The sequence below is a fragment of the Hyaena hyaena genome, unplaced genomic scaffold (genome assembly GCF_003009895.1).
Source record: "Hyaena hyaena isolate Hyena2069 unplaced genomic scaffold, ASM300989v1 scaffold_225, whole genome shotgun sequence".
NCBI lineage: Eukaryota > Metazoa > Chordata > Mammalia > Carnivora > Hyaenidae > Hyaena > Hyaena hyaena.
This window is the reverse complement of record NW_024080857.1, coordinates 1,546,199-1,571,004: the sequence shown is the minus strand read 5'-3', so window position 1 is coordinate 1,571,004 and position 24,806 is coordinate 1,546,199. Positions and strand designations below refer to the sequence as shown.

Here is a 24,806-nt window from a genome sequence, read left to right as displayed (position 1 = left end):
TGCTATGAAACAAAAGACTGGGAAGGCCGAGCGAAGCAGGAAGTCCCGCCTTTTAGCCCCAGTTGGCTTCGGCTCCGGCTCCCAGGGCTCACGCCCACTCGGCCACCGCTTATTGGTCAGTTCCCTAGCGCCTGGCATCCTTTCTTCCATTTCCTTTCCCTTTTCCACTTTCGTTCTTGGGTGAGTCCAGTCCTCCCATTTCCCTCCAAGTCCTTTTCCATTTGGGACGTGCCGCGAGCGGGCCTTCCTTTGGGGCCATTGTGTACTGTGGGAGACGTGGACTGGGTGGTAGTTGGAGGACGGCCGCCTCCCCGCCATTGGCGCCGTCCGCTGTCGGGCAGTGCAAGGGCGCGTAGGATTGGTCTGGCCGCGCGCGGCCCCGCCCCCCGGCCCCGCCCCCTCCCGGGTTTCTCAGTGTGTGTATCCTACAGGGGTGGGGCATCCAGCGAGTGGTCTCCTCCTCCAGCTAGTGCTGCGGCGGCGTCCCGCGGCCTCCCGGAGAATCGGGCGGGAGGGGAGAGCGGGCGTGGATTGGTCTTGACGGTAATTGTTGCTTTTCCCCGTCTCCGTGGCCTCAGCTCTGGGTTGCTCCTTCCCCGGGAACGTGCTTTTACGGCGATCACACACTCCGTGCCCGGGCTCTCCACGCACCCTGGGCTGGTGCGTGTAAAGTAGGAGCCGCGCACACGCGTGTCTCTGGACAGCTACGGCGCCGGGAGGCCGGGAGGGAACGGGGCGCCGGGGAGGTTTGCCGCTTCTTTCCGGCCAGGGGCCCCTGGGGCAGTCAGGCGCGGCCACGGAGGGAGAGGGGACAGCCCTGGCTTCCAGCTGCCGTCGCCGCCGCCGGCACAGTTTGTAGAGGGGTATTTAAAGACCGGAACCCTGGCTGGGCCGGGGGAGGAGGGAGAGCGAGTAAAGGGAGCCTGGCGGCTGGGATTGCAGACATCCCGGGGGGGGGGGGGGGGGGGGGTGCGTCCGCTCGCGAGCCGAATGCGGGGCGCCCAAGACTGATCGGGCTGCGGACGCTGGAGGTGCGGGGGGATACTCTGTCCTTTCTGTGTCCACCTTCCTCCCCCAGCTGAGTTCCGAGAGTGGCCGGAGAGGGGCCTGAACAAGGAAGGGGCACAGCCGTCCCGAAACAAAGCTTTGGACCCCTCTGTCCCCCTGGGGTGAGACGAGGGGGAAGGAGCGACCTAAGCGAACTCTCTTATTGTGCCCGCTCTTGTCAGTTTCTCACCCCTCTTTTTAAAATGAGTTATTTGTTGTATTATTTGGCTCTTAACTCGGGGCTCTCACCGTGTTGGTTTAAAGAACTGTGTGTTCGGGTGTCTGTGTTCCTGTGTCCATACTTGTTGGTTTTAGCGGGGGAAATCCAAGTCCTAAGCCTTTGTTGACAACAGATAGGTCCCTTATGCTCCTGTGGAATAATGTTTACATTTATATAACTTGACGAAATCTAACAGAGTGAAAGTGGAGTTTTTGAGTGAGGCTTTGAAAATGTTTTCTGGGGGCTTTAGTTCGAATGTATGTAAGTAGAATTGTGATTAAGGCAGGGATGGGGAGAACATTGTGTTCTTATCTAGTTGGAGGAAGCCTGTCTAAGTTTTTTGTTTTGTTTTGTTTTTGTTATGAGTTGGTTATTAATCAAGGCTTCTGTTACGTGAAATGTGAGGATGCATCTTTAACTCTTACTGTTCTAAAAGCAAATGTAAGGTCAACGCTCCTAAACGTGTTTGTTGTGTGTACAAATTGAGACTGCAAATTCATAGGCTATTGAAAAGTTGAATCTGGGACCCCGGATTTTCTCCTCCCTGCTGAAGGAGAAGGTCGTGGGTACAAATTAACCTGTCCAGTTAACCTGGGTAAACATTTTCATGACCAACTAACTTTTTTTCCATTTCTTTTAAATCTGCCTTTTAGAGAACTACGGTTCCAGATGGCAAATTCTATGAATGGCAGAAACCCTGGTGGTCGAGGAGGAAACCCCCGAAAAGGAAGAATTTTGGGAATTATTGACGCTATTCAAGATGCAGTTGGACCTCCTAAGCAAGCAGCAGCCGACCGCAGGACTGTGGAGAAAACTTGGAAACTCATGGACAAAGTGGTAAGTTCTGTATGATTGTGCCTGTGTGCAGCCTTATTTGCCTGGATATGGTTCCTTCTTCTCTGGTTTTATTTGAACCATCAATTAGTATTACTGTTACCATTAATTAATAATTATTGTTATGGCAACAGTCTTTTGATTTGGATTGACCATTTTTCTGACATCCACTCTGTATGTTTTAAAAAGTTGGTTTCAGAGCAAAGACTTGTTTTCTTCACCTCTTGTCCTGCTCTTCAAGGTTCAGAGTTCCTCTATATGACTCAGATATGCAAAGTTTTTACCGTTGGCTGCCCTTTGTTGGTACATGGCCACAGAATAGTTTGGAAGTGTTTGTCTTATGACGTTGTGTTACTGTTAAATAACAAAAGAGTGCAAACAAGTATTTTAAGAAAAGCCTCTGATAGACCACTCATGATAACCACAGTACTTGCTGCTGAGAATATTTCCTAGGGGAAGAACCAGATTAGTCCTTAAGTGAGGAAGCAGTATTTGAGACAGTTTCCATTTTCATCTTTGAGAATTCATCTTCATTAAGGAACCTTTTTTTTTGTCGTCAGTGATAGAGTTACAGTTTCTTTCATCTATTCCATTTTGAAACAGGAAACCTTTTCAATTGCACATTGTTTATTGTGAAAGGAAAATTTATGATGGAGGTGGTGGGGCGGAGAGTATCAGAAACCTCTGTGGTTTTTGCATGTTGCTATCAGATGAATTATAATTTCACAAGAAGAAATCAAGCTGGATGTCCATACCCTGAGACGTCTAGGCAACTTGAATATTTTACAGGGGTCTACTGAGAAACTGTAGCTGTCAGTGCCCTCTCTTACTAAGTAGGGTTATAAAATAAATGTGATTAAGATGGAGCTTGCTGCTGTGCAGAATTAATAGTTCTTGCTTTTGAAGCAGTAGTACTGTCTGCTATATATTGGTAAATGTTTGTAGCACCATCTGGTTTCATTTCATAGATATTTGGGGCTAATTATAAATTTAGATGATGCAAGGCTCTTGATATTTTTGTTGACTGCAGAAATGGAATTAAAAAAAAATGCTTTGTAGGGATGTGCTAAAGCCTCCTTGAAATCACGTGATAGCAGTTGCCTTTACTGTGGCTTGTGATTGTGTACAAATATTTGCCACAAAAGGCCACTGGCAGTGGTATTAGCCATACAGGAAGGTGACAAGATTTGTTTTCTCTTCATTTATCGTTATGGAAAGTACAGATGGATGATAGGCCTGCCATTCTATGGCTGGTGGTACCAAATGCAGAGCCAGAAATTTTTGCCAGATAAATATCCTTAGTTCTTGGCTTCAGTGTGACCTATTTAAGCTTCTGCCAGTTGATTCAAATTGTGATATTAAAATGCTCCAGACAGAATGATATCATAGTGTCAGAACATTGCAACTTGCTACTTGAGGTCAGGTTTTGATTTTAGCATTGGATACTTAAGAATGAGGAGTATGCACTTGAAAGATCTGCATGCATTTGGCAGGTGCAACAGTAGTTGTCTTTGCTTTTCTAAAGAGTAAAAGGTTTAAGGTCTTTCTAACTGCCTAAATCATTAGTTGAGAGTAAGAGAAGGAATTCAACGTTTTTCTCTAACTTACCTCTTATATGAGTGGGCAACAAACAAATGGGTCAGATTCTACCAAGGAGCTGCTCTTCCCTCTCGACCCCTTTCTGTGAGTGGTCAGAATTTGTACATTTGTGAGTGAATGGGAGAACATCCAAAAAAAAAAAAAAAAAAAAAAGATTCATATGAAGTGGTGAAGTATAGTTAATATAAAGTCATTATTCTTCAAACATTAAGAAATATATTGATAATTCTGGTTTGTAACTGCTAACATAAGTCTTATCCACTTTTAATTATTTCGCCATGGGTTATGGTAAAATAGATGGTTTTTTGATAGTTAAGCTTCTGCCATTGTTTATTTTATTAACCCTTTTGTGGGTTTGGGTTTAGCCTCTCCAGTTGAGAAACTTGACTCGTAAGGGAAACTATTATTGACACTCTCTACTTAGTGGAATGAGGGTTTGGTTGCTGGCATAGGTGCATCGGTATGGCTTTCCCTCTATTTGTCTTCATTATTTGTCAAGAACGAAAATTATTGTGTTCATTTATGAATGCATCCATGGGTTTTGTGGAGGGAAATCACATAAATCATTATAAAAGAGTTCAGGATGTTTATTACTACTCTATCACACCGTAATAAAAAGGCCTTGATAATTACTAACTGAAAATATATTTTGTTTGTGTAATGCAGAAGTATCCCCCACATGTATTTACCTTTATTTTCTTTGTCAGCGGTGAAGGAAGTGGTTCATAATCTCAACATTGTCATGGTGATTACATCAGGATCTTTATTATTAGTCCCAAAGGTAAAATCCCTTGACACATTACCTAACCATTTTATAAAATAACTGCAAAAAGCATGAGTTTAGCCTGTGAGTAACAGAAAATAGTAACTTTCAAGCCTAACTGGTAGTTATGTAAAAGGCAGGGTTAAATGTTTAGTTAATATTTTTGTCTTTAGGAGGCCTCTTCAACAAGGGCCGATCTTAGATGTATAAACATGATACCAGCTTCAAGTTCAGTATGTTTCAGCTATCCACCTACAAAGTGAAATAACTTATTTTGCAAGGGATATGAAACAGTCTCAGACTGTAGGAGAAACATCCAGTGAGTGTGTAGTCTGACTATTCCCTGGCCTCTAGAGTTTAAAACAGTCAACTGAGATTCTGGTTCCAGCTAATTGGTATGTTTTCAGAGGGCAGGCTTGGTATACAAGGTCACTGAGAGCAGGAGGGAGTCAGTTGCTCAGTTGTGTTTTTGTGACATGTGAAGTGTTTTGTAATAAAACAGCAGGGGCACAGAGTTAAGCAAGGTACACTTGTTGAGAAAAAGAATGGCAACACATCCCAAAGCATCCCATTTACACGTATTTTTGGGCCTCAGCTCTGTGTGTCCATTTAAGTCAGTAGCTCACCCCAAACTCTTCAGGTCTGTGGATGCCTGTTTGATACAGTGACAGAACTATTACTTATGAATACACATCTAGGTTCAGATATACCTGGAATGTGGAGTTTGTGTCAAAGCTGTTACAGAGATGGGTTTCTTAAACACTTAATCAGCGTTTACTGAGCGCCTATACTGTGTTCAACAATGAGTGCTTATTGCTAGGGATGAAGCTAGATAAGATATATAACTCTGCCTTTGACCTGTCAGGAAGCTCAGAGACCCACATCGGAGCCAGGCATATAAAGGGTCATTTATTATTTACTTATTATTATGTTTACTACGTAATTGCCATGTAGTACGCGCGAGGCTGCGTTACAGACCTGCGCGAAGTACAGTGGGGCAAAGTGAAGAGTATCCACCTTGTTTTTCTGGCTGCTGTTTAGACACTTGTCTGTCTGGATTCTGCCAGGCAGCACCTTTAGGAACAGCATTATTGTACTCTTGTTGGAAGTGCTGAGGTGAGGGTAAGGAAATGATTGCTAATCAGTGTGGTAGGAATGATGATTTATTCATGTGAGGTTCCTGAGCATGGTTTGCACAAGCATCTCAGCCAGGTGGTGGAAAATGGAAGAAACAGTTTTCCATCTAATAGATACTAAATGTGCTGGACTTACATGGGTGTTCAGGAAATTAGAAAATAATTAATTGATGCCAACGAGCAAAGCAAGTTGAGTACCTGCCTACATTTTGTCTTGCTGTCCTTGTCATTTATTCGAAATTACATTATTGAAAGAGTTTTAAAAGCATTTAAAAAGCGATGATGCCAAAGAGCCTTTTCCGCCTTTTACCCTCAGTACATTCCGTACATTTGTCACGCTTGGAATGCAATTCATCCTCTCTCTTTATAATTTTACTGCAACCATAATATATTTTAAAGTTTGTCAAAGATGCTTGAAATATATGCAGCCATTTAAAAAAAATAATAGTAGGTATTCTTTTCTACAATGAATTCCTCATATCTCTAAAAAAATTATATCTGGCATGAAACTTAGGTTTTGGATGCCTATTGTTTGTGTCTGTTGGGTTTGAGACATCACCACCCTTAGGCCCTTGGAATAGGGAATATCATTTATTTGAATTATTCTTTTGTATTTCCTTTTCCTCAGTGAAGTTGTTCCATGCCAGCAGAATCATGGGCACTATCTGACTTGGGTAGATGGTAACACATTAAGTGTCCGGACAATTTTGTTTTAATACTGAAATTTTGAATTTGTACTTGGATAAGTGACGTGATCCCAAAGTTTGCTACTTTCTACTTCTAGGAAAAACTTTTATAAAGTAAAAGATTTAAAGGAATCCTGCCAGGTTACCTTGGTTTATCCTTGTGGTATAGGACATTCATTTAACAGAAGCCTTACAAAGTAATTTTTTTAATGCTTAGCTATTTATTTTGAGAGAGAGAGAGAGAGAACGTGAGCAGGGTAGAGGCAGAGAGAGAGAGAGAGAGAGAGACGGTGTGAGCAGGGGAGGGGTGGAGAGAAAGGGAGAGAGGATCTCAAGCAGTCACCATGTTGTCAGCATAGAGCCCAGAGCCTGATGTGACCTCTGTCTCATGAATCCCAAGATCATGACTTGAGCCAAAATCAAGAGCCGACTGCTTAACCGCCTGGGCCACCTAGACGCCCTAGTTAGTAATCTTTTTAACTCTCCTAAAATCTTTACCATTCAGATTTTGAATCAACTTTTCCTTTCCTTGAGGTTGTTTTATATGCTATCTATTGATTTCATCACTCATTTATCTTATTTATCATATTTCATTTATGGAGAGATAGAGATTTGTAAATACTCCTTCCAGTCTATGTAATATAGTGTATTCTACATAGTACAGAATGTAGTAAGTGCTGTAGTGGGGTATAAATAAAGTGCTGTGACTTAGTATGTGGTGGAGGAGAATGTGCTTGCTAAGGTGAAGAGTTGATATGGAATGTGGCATGGTAGAGGTATTCGCCAGCTTTTCTTTTGAGGATGTTTTGGATTCCAGTGAGGTGGAGGACACATTAGGCTGGAGGAATGTGAGGACAGAGGGATTGCTCAGAAGGTAAGTTAGAGAAAGATGAAGAGGCTTTCTGCTCTTTCAAGGAGTTGGCATTGTATTTAAAATCTTTGAGCAGAGTGTGAAAAACAGTCAAGGCTCTGTTGGGATAGATTACTCTCTTGACTCTGAAAAGAATGGATTAAGAGATAAGAAACTTAAAAGTAGGAATAATGATCCAGAGAAATTAAAACAGAGTAGGCAAGAAATAATGAAGGACTGAGCTAGAGAATTGAGAGTCTGTAAAGCGAGTATAGGTTCTAACATGGGAGGCATTTTGGAGATAAAATTTACAGATCTGGTGACCCTTTAGAGATAGAGGATGAAAGAGAAGGTGAAGTGAAAGTGACTCGAGGTGTTTAACCCGAAGGCAGTGATGCCCTTAATGAGATCAAGAACATAGTAAGAAAAAGAGGAAGCTTGGGACTTGGTGCCTGTGTTTGTTTTTGGCCGTGTTGAGTTTGACATCCCAGAGTGAAATTCATTTTGAAGTCAGAAAGTTGAATGTACAGTTGAAGAGAGAAGTTGAAACTAGAGACATACATTTAGTAGATATGCCCACAGAGGTTGCATTTCAGGTTGTAGAACAGCAAGAGATTGCAGTGCAGAGCAGAAGATGAGAGTGAGAGAAAAAGTCAGAGATTGGCATTTTGGCTGTGTATGGGGTTGTACTTATAATTAGATGGCAGTGAAGGAGAATCTTGCAAGAAACAGTGGTGAGAGAGGTAGGAAAAGAATTAGGGGATATTGATTTCTTGGGTAGAGATGACTTCAGTTAAGGAGGTAGTTTCACATTCTGAGAAAATCAAGTTCAAGTCCCAAGTGGAGAAAACAAAGCAGGATGAAAATTGAATTAGTTGCTAAATTTCATGGGTAGACGCCATTGTTGACCTTTCAAGAGTGGTTTCATTTACCTGCGGGGACTAGATTAAAAGGAATATGTGGATTATTTAACAGTTATTCTAGAAGTGTGACAACTGGTGAAAAGAAGAAAGTTCTGATAGATAGGTTGGTGGTTTAAGTAGAACATAACTTTGTGTGTGGGGTGCTATAGGAGAGCTTCACAGATTGTGGGGAAGGGATGCAGGTAGGGAGTGACTTAAAATACAAAGGAAGACAAAATAATAAAGCGGCATCCTAGATTACAGTGTGGGAGGAAAAGGGTAAGAGCAAGTTGAAGAGTGGACCTTCGTAGATAACTGACTTCTACTTAGATAAGGGAGAAGTAAGGAAATACACAGAATTTTGAGGGATTTTGTAAATTTTATGTTGGGTTGTCAGGAAGTGATTTCAGGAATAACATTTGTAGTGTTCAATCCATGTTTTAAAGCTCTATATTATAGGGGCACGTGGGTGGCTCAGTTGGTTAAGCATCCTGCTTCAGCCCAGGTCATGATCTCACAGTTCGTGGGTTCGAGCCCCATGTCGGGCTCTGTGCTGACAGCTAGCTCAGAGCCTGGAGCCTGTTTCAGATTCTGTGTCTCCCTCTCTCTCTGGCCCTCCCCTGCTCATGCTGTCTCTCTCTCAGGAATAAATAAAACATTAAACAAAAAAAAAATTAAAACTCTATATTATAGAATAAACAATGTATATTTTAATCAGTCCTCAGCAATGAGATGGGTAAGTAAGTAAAAAATTGAGATGGAAAAAAGTTTTTATCCTGTAGATTAAGATCATTTTAGAAACATGCTGTGACTTAAATGATGCCACGATACTATTTTTATCTACTCTGCTTGGGCATTTAGTTAAGGGTTTTTGTTTTCTTTAATATATATGTAAGTTTTTGATATTTTCCTGGTAATGATGGAAGCATTTTGAAAATAACTGAGCAATTTTTTAGCTCTTTAACATATTAATATTTAAATAATTGTTAAGTATACTAATTATCATCTTCCAGTGGCAATAACAAAAATAGTTCTTAAGTTAAATGTTTTCTGCCTGTTCAGATTCCACATCAGCCGAGCACTGCTGATACTATTAGCCTTGTTTGCTGCTTTCTAGCACAAAACACTCCAGACTTTTACAGGATTTCAGGTAGTATGAAGAACTTCAGGATGTCAAAGAAACTCTTAATGATCATCAACAGAGCATTCAGTGCCCTTGGTCTAATTCTCTGTGTTGGCAAAATCTGCAGCATTGACCATGTTGTGGTATAATATGAAATATGCAAGGAGAAGAAGTTCTAAAAAGTAGTGAGTGCCAACTATGTGCCAGCCACTGTGCAGAGCACTTTACATTTCTTTTTCTAAGAATTAGAACATCTGAAGAGTTTTCTAGAAGAAGAAGTGGGCCCAAAGTTGTAAGGCTAATAAATGCCAGCACCAGATCTTAGTTTTGACTGATTCTAGCATCTGTGTTCATAGTATGAAGATTCAAGCAGACTGTTCCATGGAATAATATGATTCTTCCCCTTTCTGTGAGAAGTGAATCAAAAAGGATCTTTACTCCCTAAATTTTGATATGATCAAATTCGTTTTGAAACTTTGTACTCACTTTGTACTCACTTAGACAGGTTTAGTCATTATAGGTATGGTTTTCCTATTTGTAATGTTACCTGCTTCTGAGAGTTCTTTGCTCTTTCCTTTCTACACTTTCTTTCCTCCATCAAGTATTTATTGTGCATTTACCCTCTGCAAGATTCTACATTAGGTGAGGGAGACAGACCAGTGAGAGAGATATGTTCTCCACCCTTAAGGGAGATCTGTTCTTTTTTGAAGGAAAGTCAACAAATGAATACACAATTGATAATTAAATTGCAACTAGTCAATTATTTAATGGTGTTTATATGATTTTTTATTTAAAGAAACCTTTATTGAAAACCATAAATGATTGGGTAGTTGCTCATAAATCCTACCATAATTAATACACTAGACCCCTAACCTATTTGATATGCTAATGACTTGTTTTGCCCAATTAATATTCTATGTGGAAAGTGTTTTTTATTATTTTTACATTTTTTACATTTTATACTGTATACATTTATATAGTTTTATACACTTAGGATGATTAGCTAAATTAAAATGGGAAGAACTCAAAGAACTCATAGATGCTTTTTATCATAATGATATACTTTGGTGTAATTGCAGTAAGGAACCTCTTAAAACGTTTACGTGAGGAGCATAGACAAGGGATTCTTTCAGGCTTTCCATACTGTTGTTAAAAATGGGATATTTTACTTCAGGGGTACATACTTGATTTAATATAACTGCCTGCCTCATGAAGTGAGGTGTGCTTTATAATGGAAGTCTGTAACAGTATAGGCACAATTTCTTACTGTTGAAGTTTGCCATTTGCCTCAGTAGAATTTGTTTCATGCGTTTCAGGAGCTGGGGTGAACCTAAGAAATATGTTAGCTGAACCTAATATCTCTTTGTTACATTTTGACTGGAAGTTTTCATTAAGGCACAGTGGAGAAACTCTTTAAATGTAAGAGGGTTCCAAGAAAATTCGTATAGCACTGGTATACGAATATAGCACTGGTAAATGCTGTGTTTATATTTGTGCCTTTGCTTTGATCTGGTTGAAGATATATTTAGTGTATGTGAATACATATTGTACATATACAGCCTATATATAGATTAGATATATATTTTTATGTATGTGAAATGGTACAGACTTATACAGAGAGCGCCTGCCCCTCTTCAAAGTCTCTAAATACAATTAAACCAATACAATAGGCGGTTGCATATTGTTATGGAGAGAGTGCCTGACTCTCAAGTCTAGACATTAGTGGGTTGAGAGCAGTAAACTCAGCTATGTTCCATTTCTGTGTTGTAGTATTTTTTTTGTAAAAAGGAGGGAATTGGTCATAGTGATTTCCAAGGTCTTCTTTAGCCCTAAAACCCTTAGAGTCAATGACTATAATGGCGTTTGTGGCCTAATTCAAAGCTAAAAGTTTTGCCTTTTAGTTCAAAACCAAAGAGCAATATTGCTAATGAACTAGTGCTTTTATGCACCAGTCCTAAAAAGTTCATCACTGTATAAGAAGATTGTTCTGTGTTGGGACCAACTTTCATTCTGGGGAGCTGCTTAGATATTTCTAGAAACCGTCTAAGTAATTTGAATCTGAACTTGAACCCTTGTGGTGAGCTTGATTTTTGTCCTTAATATACTGTATTTAGAAAAGCAATTTTTCTTTCTCTGGCTTTTGCAGTTCCTTGCACATAGCAGGCACTCCATAAATATTTATTGAATTGAATTTGACCTGCCTAGAAGTCATAGTCCTGGTGTAGGGTTATTCATTTTTGGCAGGAGTTGTCATAAATCGCAGAGTTTAATACTAATTCAACTGATCAGCTCTACACTCAGCAGCATATCATAGTTTAGGATTGTATGTTACACTTGCCCAAATGGAAATTTAGAAAACTGTGGCCTGCAGAGGCCTTGATGAACTGAATCTCGCCTGTTTTAAATCTTCTTGTGCCCCTCAACCCTAGGCTTCCTGTGCCTTCTACCGTTTAGAATGATTGCATGGACTCCCTTCTTTCTGATCTGTTATCTAGTGTCTCCCAAGCCTTTGCATGCCCTTTTGCTGGGAATATTCCTTTTGCAAATCTAGGTGTGCCTTTCTTGATACCCTCATGTCAAGATTTGAGTGAGCTGCTGATTTTCTCCTCCAGCATGTTGTACTCTTCTCCATTACAGCAGTTAAAATCTCCTGGAATTCTTTTTAAGCCATCAGTCTTTTTCACTAGAAAACTCTTTGAGGACAGGTCTGTGATTTATTTCATTCTGCATTCCCTAGGGCCTGTAACAATGCCTGACACAGAAGGTTTGTAGAGTTAACAAATGGGTGCTGAAGTTCATGTAAATTTGCACATGGCGTAAAAATAAAAATGTAAATGAGGTTAGCCAGGGATCATTAATTATATGCCTAATTCTAATTAAATTGTGATATAGTTAGAAGGAAGATCAGCCTGAGATTCAGAAGATGCAGGCTCTTGTGGTAGATTAATGATTTTTTAATAGTCCCTTAATCTTTGTAGTTCTTAGTTTCTTTATCTGAAAATGAATGGATTGGACAGGATCTTTCCTAAGATCCCTCAGAGCAAGAATTACATTGCTCCAAAGTTAATTATAGAGAACTAGGTCTCTTCTGCCAGCCTCCTTGAGGCAGGAAGTATGTTGTAGTCATCTATAATTCCCTGGCAGTAAGCTCAGTACTTGGCATATAGTAGTTATGCAAACAATTGTACCGAATAAAACAATAAATTCCCAGGTAGAATTAAATTTAAATAAAGCAAATAAGAAAAAAGGTCAGGTAGAGAATAGCAAATTAAAAATCTGTGACACTTAAAAAAAATCTGTTAAAGAACATTTATTTGGAATGTCTGAAGAAAATACCTGAGAGAAATTTTTTTTTATCAGTTAAAAAGTTCACCAGTAGAGGAAATTAATTTGAAACTGCGTAGTCCCCTAACTACAAGTTAATAATTTATCAATCTGTGACATGCTGTAGCAAGTTTTATGTCGCTGAAATTAAACTGTGCCTGCTTGCTGTACGATGTTGCTGGCAATATTTTTGAAATTTGTGCATACTTGTGATACTATTTTATAGTTTTAAGACTTGAAAAACCATATCCTGTTTCAACCAGGATTTTTTAAATCATTGACCTGTCTGGGATTTCATCAGTCTTTAGGGCAGAATGAGCTTCTCTGATTATATCAAAATGTCACAAAATAAAAGGAGGGTAAAAAGCCTTATCAGACCCTTTAACTATACTTTTCTAATGATTTGGCATTATTTAATAAATTGTATGGCATCTTACATTTCCAAGAAATGTAGGAAACCAAAGTAATATTCTTACATTTAATCTTTGGTTATGCCGTTGGATTATTGATTTGAATACTAGTATATTCAGTCATGAAAATAAGGAATTAATATAATACTATTTATGTATATATGTATAATATATAATATATGTAAAACATATATATGTATAATATATAATATATGTAAAACATATATAATATATATGTATAATATGTATGTATTATATATATATGTAGTATTTTAGAGAATCAATCAACCATGCCATCTATAGATCCACTTATGGGTTCTGTACTATATGCTAGATACTTCTGTTTTAGGCATTGTGTGCAACAAGGAGGAAGATATGATAATGCCCTGGTTAACGTGAGAAAGGGTTGTCTTAAATTAAGGGCTGATGCTTGATAGTTTAAGCCAAATTTTTCTCCCCACCAAAAAAAAAATTGTATGGTTAATTCTCAAAGGAAGTATGATAGTAAGTGTGAATATTGTTTTCATTTGTTGGTTCCTGGATTTATTGTGTTTGTGGTTCTTGAAATTATTACTGTTCAACTGTTTCCTACTTGGCTCAGGTACTTTTATGAGTAGCCAGGAGTAAATCCATATTTTGTAGAACCTGAAATTTGGAGGGATCCTTTTAAAGAAAAATAATACAAAGGTACACATATGAAATTGGGTATGAAATTGAATCTTTTTAGAGTGATAAAACATCATACGTTATAAATTTTAAAAAGCATTGGTAGATAGTCAGAAACATCAGAGACATAATCTCCACTCTGGACACTTTATACTTTGAGTTTCTTTCATTGCCCATATGTATTTCCCACCCTGGGTACCATTGGGCATGTACCTTACCACATTGAATTGGATCTTCTTGCCTCTATGCTATATGTGCTGCTTGCTGGGCACTTGAAGTATTCCCGAATCCATTTTTTTTTAAAATTTCATTGGCTGACAGTATTTTAACCACTTCTGGAAATAACTGCATCTCACCATACCTTCTGCTAAAGCCACAGGAAATGTATGTTCAACTCAAATTCCCATCAGCCAGATTTGAAAAATGCCCATAGCCACTTCAGTGCCACCCAACAGGAGGCTAAGTGGGATAAAAGGGAAGTCATCCTGGAAAAAGACAGAAATCATAAGCAATTGTGTGTGTGTGTGTGTGTGTGTGTGTGTGTGTGTGAGACTGAGAGAGAGAGAGAGAGACAGAGAGAGACAGAGAGAGAGGCAGAGAGAAAGAGAGAGAGAAGTTGAGAACATGAGGGGGAAGAAGCAGAGAAAGGGAAAGGAGAGAATCCCAAGCAGGTTTCGCTCAACGTGAGCCAAAATCAAGCTGTCAGAAGCTTAACTGACAGAGACACCCAGGAGCCTCTTGGGGCACCTGGGTGGCAAGAGGCTCCTGGGTGGCTCAGTTGGTTGAGCATACGGCTTCAGCTCAGGTCATGATCTCACAGTTCGTGAGTTCGAGCCCCGTGTCAGGCTCTGTGCTGACATCTCAGAGCTTGGAGTCAGCTTCGGATTCTGTGTCTCCCTCTCTCTCTGCCCCTCACCTGCTCACTCTCTCTCTCTCTCTCAAAAATAAATATAAAAAAATAAAAAATTAGAATCTCTTGCTCTTGAATGTGTCCCAAAAATATGTGATGAAGGCCTAATAGAAGGCTAGCTACTTGAAGGACTATCAAGCTTCTGCCTCACTGGCTTCTCAGTAAGGCTGCCTTTGTTTTGTGCATTTTGCTTGATGTGAGGGTGTGCACCTGTGCAGTGTGTATGCTCTTGGGCAGTAGCCAATGAATTCATTTACAGATTATCTAATTGGGTGGTTTCTTATGCCTTGGTTTGAGGGATAGGAGGAATAAGATGAGTTAACTTACTTTTGACGAAATTACATGCACACGTGGGATTGACGATAGTAGTTGAATTGCTACCTTTTCATCCTAGCAGAAGATATTTTCAGTTCTGCAGGCAGCTCCAAATGCCCCAGTGGTTGGGTGACACCCGATGGAATGACTGAACCATTATGGAACACATGTCTACGGGCACGGGATATAATATGGGGAGGTGGAAGAGACTTGCTCTGACCTGATACCCATTTACTACTTAATAGCTCAGTTATTAAAATTGCACCTCTTTGTTTTATTCTCCTTAGGGTTCAGGAACAATGTGCCAAAACATTAATTAAAACCTATGAAAGAGCTTTAGCTGGGATTTCAGTGTAGTAAAATGATATCTATGTGAGATGTTGGTTGCCAGCAGAAGACACCCATTTCCTAATTTTTATTTAAAAAAAGAGACTATAGGGGCACCTGGGTGGCTCAGTCGGTGAAATGGCCGACTTTGGCTCAGGTCATGATCTCGTGGTTTGTGAGTTCAAGCCCTGCGTCTGTCTTCTGCTGACAGCTCAGAGCCTGGACCCTGCTTCGGAATCTGTGTCTCCCTCTCTCTCCGCCCCTCCTCTGCTTGTGCTCTCTTTCTCTCTCAAAAATAAAACAAACATTAAAAAAATCTTAAAAAGTGACTATAAGTGGTACACAGTAATTAGTACAGTGGAATTCTGTGAAGCCATGAACAATGGGATACTGTAAAGGAGAGAAAGAAGACTTTAAAAGTAGCAAGTAAAGGTGTGACATAGTAGGAATGAATGGGAGGAGAAGAAAATTGAACTTAATTATATCAAGAGAGATGCAAATATTTACCAATTCTTTGTAAATTGGAGATAGTAATTTTAAGACCAAAATTTATATTATAGAAAATGAAGAAATAGTACAGTTTGATGAATTTCATAACTTTTCTATGAAAGGAATTATTGTGATTCATATGAAAGTGTTTTATTTTTGTCTCTTTTTTAGGTCAGACTGTGCCAAAATCCCAAACTTCAGTTGAAAAATAGCCCACCATACATACTTGACATTTTACCTGATACATATCAGCATTTGCGACTTATATTGAGTAAATATGATGACAACCAGAAACTTGCCCAACTCAGTGAGAATGAGTATTTTAAAATCTACATTGATAGTTTAATGAAAAAGTCAAAACGGGCAATAAGACTCTTTAAAGAAGGCAAGGAGAGGATGTACGAAGAGCAGTCACAGGACAGGTAAGAATATTTCAGATTTGTTTAGTTTTTAAGTCATAAGGTCATATTTATGTTGCTCTTTAGTACATTGCATCATAGTACAAATGTCATCTTTTTTTTGGAAGAAATACTATATTTGTGTGTTTGCTTTTCATATTATTTAAACCTTGTAGTTTTACTTAAATTTCTTGATGATAATAACTACTTCATGAGACGCCATTCTTTTAAAATAGACTTTAGTTTTTAGGACAGTCTTAGGATCACAGAAAAATTACTCCCAAGTACATAGTTCCCATCTACCCCTCTCTGCCAACATGTTTTCTCCCGTTATTACATCTTGCATGTGTGGTACGTTGATGAACCGTAGTGATATAGCAGTAGTAACTAAAGCTCATAATTTATGTTCAGATTCAACTCTTTATATTGTACAGTTCTGTGGGTTTTGACAAATACATAATGTCATGTATCTACCATTTCAGGATTATATAGAATAATTTCACTGCCCTAAAACTGCCCTGTGCTCTGCCTATTCATTGCCTCTTCACCCCCTGGCCCCACACTACACACCTGCTGAGCACCTGGCAACCCCTTATCTTTTTACTGTCTTGAGAGTGTTTCTTTGTTTAGCATGTCATACAATTGAAATCATATAATATGTAACTTTTTCAGCCTGGCTTCTTTCACTTAACAGAATGTGTTTAAGGTTCTCCCTTGTCTCTTTATAGCTTGATAGCTCATTTCTTTTTATCAGTGAGTAATACTCCATTACATGGATGTACCTCAGCTTGTTTATCCATTCACCTGTTGAAGGATATCATGGTTGTTTCTAAGTTTTGGCAGTTATGTATAAAGCTGCTATTAGTATTCGTATGCAGTTTTTATGTGGACATAAGCTTTCAGTTCATTTGACTAACTATCGAGGAGCATGAGTGCTGGGTCCTGCGGTAAGCCTGTGTTTAGCTTTGTAAGAACCCACTGTACTGTCTTCCAGAGTGGCTATACCCTTTTGCATTCCCACCAGTGATGAAGGAGAGTTCCTATTGCTCCCCATCTACTGTACTTGGTATTGGAGACATTGGAGACACTGTCTTTGAGACGCAGTCTTTTTTTTTTTTTTTTTAATGTTTGTTTATTTAGAGAGAGAGAGAGAGAGACAGAGAGAGACAGAGCAGGAGCAGGGAGGGGCAGAGAGAGAGGGAGACACAGAATCCGAAGCAGGCTCCAAGCTCTGAGCTGTCAGCACAGAGCCTGATGCCGGGCTTGAACTCACAAACCGTGAGATCATGACCTGAGCTGAAGTCAGCTGCCTAACCAGCTGAGCCACCCAGGCGCCCCAATTTAAGATGCAGTCTTGACTGGATATGTGTGTGTGTGATAGATGTAGGTGGGCGCTATAGCTTGATTCTCCGTGTTGGACTGTTAAGTGAGAAACTGAACAGGGGTGGCAAAGACTGAAGGGGCGTCAGTTGAACCCTCACTTTACAGCCAGGATTCCAGACTCAGAGACTCCCCTTTAAAGTTTGTTTGGCTATTTCAGTGTTAAATTTTATGATCTATCTTAAATCAAATGAAGAAAGTTACTTTTCCATTTCTGAGATATTTTAAATGTATCTAGGATATTCGCTGATAGTGATAGTATATTTAGATTTCTAAATTTGAAAACAAATATTAATTAAAATATATACCACTTTAATATAGTTAAGTTGAGTTTTAATTTAAGACACTTAACCTCTGTAGATTTTAGTTCCCTTACATTTAGAGAAACCTCTAGGAAACGTCTAATGTTTCTTTCAAGTCAGAAAAACTAGCCTCATTCAGTCTGGTAAGACATCAGGTTGTATAATAGCAAGTTCACTTATCTAGTTGTGTAGACTCTGAACTTGTCTGTAAATACTGGCCAAACAAATACTCGGAGTCAGTAAAACCATCAAAATCAAACACAGAAAAACCCGTCTGCCAAAATGTAAACTGGCATAAATGTTTACTTATTTATAATTTTCTCTCTAAATTAGTGATGAACCTAACGTAATCATACGTGTTAACCAATTGTAAATATGAGCTCATTACTTAATATACTTGGATCACAGTTTATATGTTTTGAGGGTGGTGAATCTTGCAGTTGCCTTTTAGTTTTAAAGCTCTGAGAACTCTCTCCCAGACTGCCACGAGGGGCTCGAATCACCACATAGTGTCAGAAGTACAGAAATATCATAGTGATTGTTTCTTCTTACAAACCTTTCAAGAATGACCAGAGGTATGGAAAACCAGCCATTTATGTTTAAAACTGTATTTTTACTTTGTAGTTCTACAAATGATCTAATAAAATCAGGTTGTTTTATAATTGTCTGTATACTTCTTATTCACATTTAGTAGCCCTGAAATCTGTTGGGAGTCAGCAAAGAAATCCATTTAATTTCACTTTTAAGGATACTGGGTCAGTGAGAAGACATGTAATTTCTCAGTTTAGGAATTTGAGTGGATATAGTGTTTTCATTGGATGTAGTCATATATGATGTGGTAAACTTTACCCCACTTTTATAACTTCTTTAGAAACTTGAAACATTTCCTGACCCAGTAGATGTCTTTATAATTACCATTTCATCTACAGACTTTGATATTTTGGGCTTTTTATGTGGGAGCATATCATGGGAGAATCTCTATAAATGTTGGTTACTTGTATGTGGATTCCCACAGATGATGACAGGTTGCATAATGCTGATCGATCACATTGAGGAGACTCTAAATTCTGTGTTTCAAGTGTCCAAGTAAATTTTGTCACTCTCCTAAATTCAACCTTAAGACAGAGTCTATTAGTTTCTATGCTGGTATAGCGTGTTCCTAAATGAATTTTGCTGTCATCCTGTTCCATTTTCTAATAGTGTTCTTTGACCACTGTTTTTATGCAGAACTTACATTTGACACACATTTAATCAAAATTCATAATAATGTGCCATTCTTGGTACACCATACCAAGAACATAGGTTTTGATTTATGTTTCTTTTGGTAGTTCTGTATTTTTACACATTCATTTTTAGGTTGCCTTTGGAATTTAAATGCAAGCTGGGGCTAAAGTATGCCATTGTACATGGAGCTGTGAGACATTTTGCTCTATAGAAAATAAAAAATTTCTTAGCGTGTTCTTATGGTCTTTAGGCAACAAAGTATTCTATTTGGTGGAATGACTCTTATCTAACATGGATGACAGTGGTTACTGGGAATATTATAAATTCTCTCAACAGTTTTTGCTTTTGTAAATAATGTCAGTAGGCATATTCGTATTATTAAGCTAAAACTGAAGGGTGTAGTAATAGGAGATAGTCATTTGGAGCCCACTGACTACACCAGCATTGCCACAAGCAAATTACGTACTTTATTGAGAAAAAGTATGCTGGATGAGATCATGAATCCAAAAGTTTATTTTAAGGTTCCTGCTGTGTCAAAAAGAAACTTCTTTGTGGATTTGTTTTAAACGTTCGGGGCTCCTGGGTGGCTCAGTCGGTTAAGCATCTGACTTCGGCTCAGGTCATGATCTCACGGTTAGTGGGTTTGAGCCCTGCATCAGGCTCTGTGCTGACAGCCAGCTCAGAGCCTGGAGCCTGCTTCAGATTCTGTGTCTCCCTCTCTCTCTGACCCTTCCCTGCTCTTGCTGTCTCTCTCTCTCTCAAAAATAAATAAAAAAAATTAAAAAAAAATTAAACCTAAGGGCAAATGGGAAAGTTTCAGGTGTCAACTTTGATTAAGCTCGGTTTTAATTAATTGCTGAAATATAAGTGCCCTGAATTTTTAAAGCCGTTTCACCTAAATGTGACAAATACAGTAAACAGGAAAATAAATAAGGATAGCAAATGGCATGCAGTGTATTTTTTGTCTATAGGTGTGAGGTGGAAAGTTTATTTGCCTGTGAAATAGATACTATGGGCGTAGTGCAAACCTCTTACTTGGAGAACCGGGTGGGATGATGATTTCTGGTTAGAGGCATGCCACGGGCCTTACTTGACTTTTCTAGTATCACTTCTTCCAAAATTTTTTGTTTGTTTTTTCTGACAGACAGTTGAACCTTATGCTGAGCTAGTGTATCTCCAGCCGAATGTCTCAACCGTTCTGAGCTGGTATTTCTTTCTGGGGAAGAAAGTTTTTGTGTGTATGTATGGGGTAGGGGTTGGAGATCATGTAGAGAAGGGAGAATTTGTAGTTTCAGGCACAGAGAAGAGGCGAAAATTCATATCGTATGGCTTACATTTTTAGTGGCAAAAGCCCAAAATGAATGTGAGGCTAACAAATGTAGAATTAGAGCCAACAAATGTAGAATTGCCAGGAGGGACTTTTCTTCAGTGATATGACTGGCAGTTTCATCAGCTGACCATTTTAATAGTAAAATTTACTCTTTCATGTAAAAAGTTATGTGTTAATTACCTGCTAAGCAAGCCCTGGTGTTGGACACTGTTTTAGAACACCCAGTGGTGATGGCCTAAGGATACTCAGATTTTCCATATTTCAGAGCTGCTTCAGTGAACCAGAGTGCAACAAGCCATTTTCCCCTCCCACACTCTGGTTTACAACCACTGAAACAAAACCAAAAGTCAAGTGAGGTGGAAAAAATAGTTCTGTATTTGATAACCCATCAGTGTAGAAAATAAAGGCTTTTAAAAAATTCACACCAGAGAATGAATGATACATAGATGTTGTCTTATTATTAACTTCATTTCAGAGCCCCTGGGCCATTCCTAATGCACATATATTGTAGAAAATCATAGTGTGTGTAGCTTTTATAATAATATTCGTTCCAAGTAAGATTTTTTTTAAAGTATTTCGACATAGAAAAATTAGTCCTGGAAGATGCTAGCCTTTATTTAAAATCCTTCAGGAGTATCAGGCAAAAATCGTCCTCTCCACTGACCGTTTGAATGAACAAAGAAAAATGCTATGTTAAACCTGCTGTATTAATAAAGTGCCTTTCCCCCTAAAAGACTACAAATCACTATGCTTGCTGTTTATGCCCGTGTTGTAATTTATGAGATAGTATACCAAGAACATTTTGGAACTGATATATTAAAGATTCATGGTTAAGTTAAAAGTTGAATTAAAAAAATATCAACAAACAATAACTGCTGCAAATAAACCTACTTGGCTTTCTTCCTGCTGTTTGCCAACATTGCTTTGGCCAAGTAATCGTGTATCAGTTTAAGTGTTTAAATTTGTATAAATGCAAATACTGTTGATTGCTTGGTTATGGAATTAGTTTTGAAGTTCCTTCTGGGTTTTCAGTTTAACCATATAAAGAGATTGATCTGTATGCACAGTTTGGGCTCTATGTAATAGTTTTAATTCTTACTAGAACTCGCAGGTTAATGGCCGTGTTTAAAATGCCACATTAAGTTCTACATTTTCTCATAACCAGCTCTGTATGTTGTGAGAAGGAAATGAGGAAAGAGTGCTTTTGAATGGTCTGATGTCATTTATGCTCCAGGGTTCTTTGTAGCCTTGGTTGGTTTTTCTGACTCCAATCTGTGCTTTTTTTAGTCTTTAAATTATTTTCTGGATGGTCACAATATTTTTTGGTTCATACATTTCAACATCGTAAAACAAAGGTGTAGTTTGTTTCAAACTAAAGGCTACTACTGTTGCTTATCAGTCTATTAAATAATTTTTCAAATCCAATAGTAGTATCTAGTGAAAGTACTGTTTTTGTTATTATAATAACCATTTTCAGGAGAATTAATCTTGGGGAAGTTTTGTCTTTCTTATATAAATAATGTGTACAGTGTTGAATGTATTTCCTATATTTTATGAAATATCTCGTTTTATAATGCAGGAGAGGGAATGGTTTACTAGTCTTAAAAAATAATCTGACATTAAAAAAAATGAGTCTATTTCTTTTATTTGTTTATTAATGGTGAAAGTTGTAAAGCTTTTACGTTTCATGAGGACAAGAGACAAGTTGCAAACAGAAAAATATGATTTCTAAATAAATCAAAATAGGTTCCTAATATTTTGAACACAAGTTCCTTAATATAAACATATTCAGCTGCCATTTAATTTCTTTCAAAGTTTGCCTGCATTCTGGACATTTTTTTCCTTTTCAGTGGAAGACTAGAGGAACCAAAAGCTTAATTTTTGATATTTTAAAATGATAATATGTAACTAGAATTCAGAGGACAAATAGTGATCTACTCCTTTGGGTAGCAGTGTCTGCCAGGTAGGAAATGGAATTTTCTTAAGAAAACTTGAACATCTTCCTGAGACTGACTTATCATAAACGAATAGAAAGCTTATTTAGTCTTGATAAGGGTGCTTTCATTGATATTTTAAGCATCTGAGAGTTATGAATATACTTTTCTAAAGTTTGGAAATGAAGGGACTTATTTCTTCACACACTGGGAAAGTAGAGACCACAAGAAAGTTACTTAGACAAATGTTTTCGAAGTTAAACAAAGGGACTCTGTTAGAGTGGGCAGGTGAGAGCTTGAAGAATCTTTGACTGTTAAGGACTTTATGACTAACTGCGTCTATGATGCTTTTGCTAAGTAGATACAAAGTGATTTTCTTACCGATTTTCATGTAAGTGAAAAGTGAAAGGGGTTTTGCCAACAATTTCCCCTTTGGGGTACATTTTAAAAATACAAAAGAAGTTATGAAGATGTAATTTAAAACTAAATTCACTATTTTAAAAAATTTTAAATAAGATGTTTACATTTAATCCATTTTATTTATTTATTTATTTATTTTTCCCCCAGCCCCCTATGTTAATATCATGTAGCCCCTAACTCCTGATTTATTAGCTTTTAAAAAATTTATTGCAATTTATTTAAATACCTTCCAAGTCAAATTATATATTATACACATAGGATATTTTGATTTTAAAATTGGAGACTTTTCCTCCCTACAGTTTAGAGTTTGTTAAATGTTTACAAATTCTTGAGAGCAATAAGCATCGTGTTATGAGACAGTAAGCCAACTCACAAGACTCAAAGTGAACTTGACTTTATGGTTGAATACCTTTTATGTTTTTCAGTCTTACGGCAGCTTATTAAAATTGATGTTTTCCTTTCAGTGAGTATCTGGTGACATTCAAATTTGGTAATTAAAATCCAGAAGCACTCAAGAAAGAATGCCTGTTTTTAGTTTCATAATAACAATACTCCCAACAAAGAAGGTTGATGAATGATGTCTTTCAAGTGGCAGATTTGTTATTTAGTTAAAGACAGCTCCTTTGGCAGTTTCTTAAAAAAAACTAAATTGAGGTCTGTTTATAAAACAGACAAGCTGCAGTAATAATCCTATAGCCTGAGGAATGTTTGGAAATCTAGCCCAGGAAGCCTCCCCTTTCTTCCCCTAGCGATTTAACAAAGTGGAGTTTCTGGGAATCCAGAAATTTAACATCCAGCACTAATTGGATAGGTCATAAAATAGTGCTCACATCTGACTGTTTGAAATAAACTGCTTCAGAAATATTTGGTTTTCTAAATCCATTTTTATTATTAATCTTTTGTTTCTTTAAGGTCATTGTTGGAACATGAATTTTTGTTTGAGTTTGCATTTTATACATCAATTGTTTATAGATGTGCTGATTATAGCAGGATATACATATGAGGTTATTACAAAAAGTACTCACTTATAGATTCAAATAATAGAGATTGAGGCTGCTTGGTTTGGTAGAACCGTCGAAAACAATTAAATTAGATTTATTGAATGGTATTACTGTATCGTGGTATCATATGATCCTCTTAATCAAATATATGCAACTGTATTAATGTCCTAGGGTTGCTGTAGGAAAATATTATACACCAAGTGGCCAAACAGCAGGTTCTGTTCAAGTTGACTCTCACTGGTGGAGCCTAGAAGTCTGAACTCAGGCTGCCAGCAGGGCTGTGGTCCGTCCAGCCCTCTAGGGCGGATAGATGTTTCCAGGACTGCAGTTTCGGTAGCCCTAGGCATTCCTTGGCTGCTAGGGGCACAGTTTTATCTCCACCTCTGTCATCACATGGCTTTCTCCTTGCTCTGCAAGTGTCTCCTTTTCCTCTTCTTACATGAACACCAATCATAATGGATCAGGGCCTCTCCTAATGCTCTATTTTAATTATTACATCTACAAAGACCCTGTTTCTGAATAAGGTCACATTCAATGTAGGGTTGAGGTTAAGATTTTAAGGGACACAGTTCAACTCATAACAGTGACCAAATGAGGATAGTGTCAAATTTTATACTCAGGAGGAGAAGAAAATGGAAATTCATTAGAGGATATGGCATGAGAAAGATAAAAAACTTTGCTCTTTTGAAGATAATGTCAAAGAAAACTACTTAAAAGTTTTTTTTGAAGGACTCACCTACAGGTCAAATAAATTTTGTAGATTTTTAAAGATTTATAATAAATTTTTATGCATATGTTAAAAGCATGGTGCAATACATTTTCATCAGTATTTTTGTAAATGTTGACATAAATGAATTTATAAATACATTGTTACAACAAACGTTCTTTCTGATTTCAATGTATAAAATGCTATCTTTAGAAATTATTAATAGTATAAATATGCATATTTAATAAAGGTTATAATATTAATAGTCATGATTATCCCTTGATTAAGAATCCCAGTTTTATTCTTTTATTTTGTGATAAAAACTCTGGAGGATTAATTAAAATAGTTGAAATAGTTGATAATGATTTACATCATTATTGCTAAATCTGTTTACAAAGTTTTCCATATTGCAAATTGAAAAAAAGAAAGAGGTGAGAAGTGTATTCCATGTTGGTGGCAGATTGAAGGCTATACTTCACATTCACTTTGTACCTTTAATATTATGATACA

At 37.9% G+C, this 24,806-nt stretch overlaps 1 protein-coding gene across 4 annotated transcripts in view; it reads left to right on the top strand.

Annotated features, from left to right (window-relative positions):
- Nucleotides 1-454: 454 nt before the first annotated feature.
- Nucleotides 455-24,806, top strand: part of CBLB (Cbl proto-oncogene B) — a 222,592-nt gene continuing 198,240 nt past the window's right edge. For 2 of the 4 annotated variants that reach the window (XM_039243216.1, XM_039243213.1), the window contains exons 1-3: nucleotides 455-543; nucleotides 1,921-2,104; nucleotides 15,773-16,023. In XM_039243216.1, the coding sequence (XP_039099147.1) occupies nucleotides 1,937-2,104; nucleotides 15,773-16,023 (419 nt within the window). In that variant the 5' untranslated portion in view covers nucleotides 455-543; nucleotides 1,921-1,936. Of the gene's footprint in view, nucleotides 544-586; nucleotides 661-1,013; nucleotides 1,032-1,920; nucleotides 2,105-15,772; nucleotides 16,024-24,806 lie in introns of those variants that run through there. The other 2 variants (XM_039243214.1, XM_039243215.1) reach the window with 2 other exon arrangements.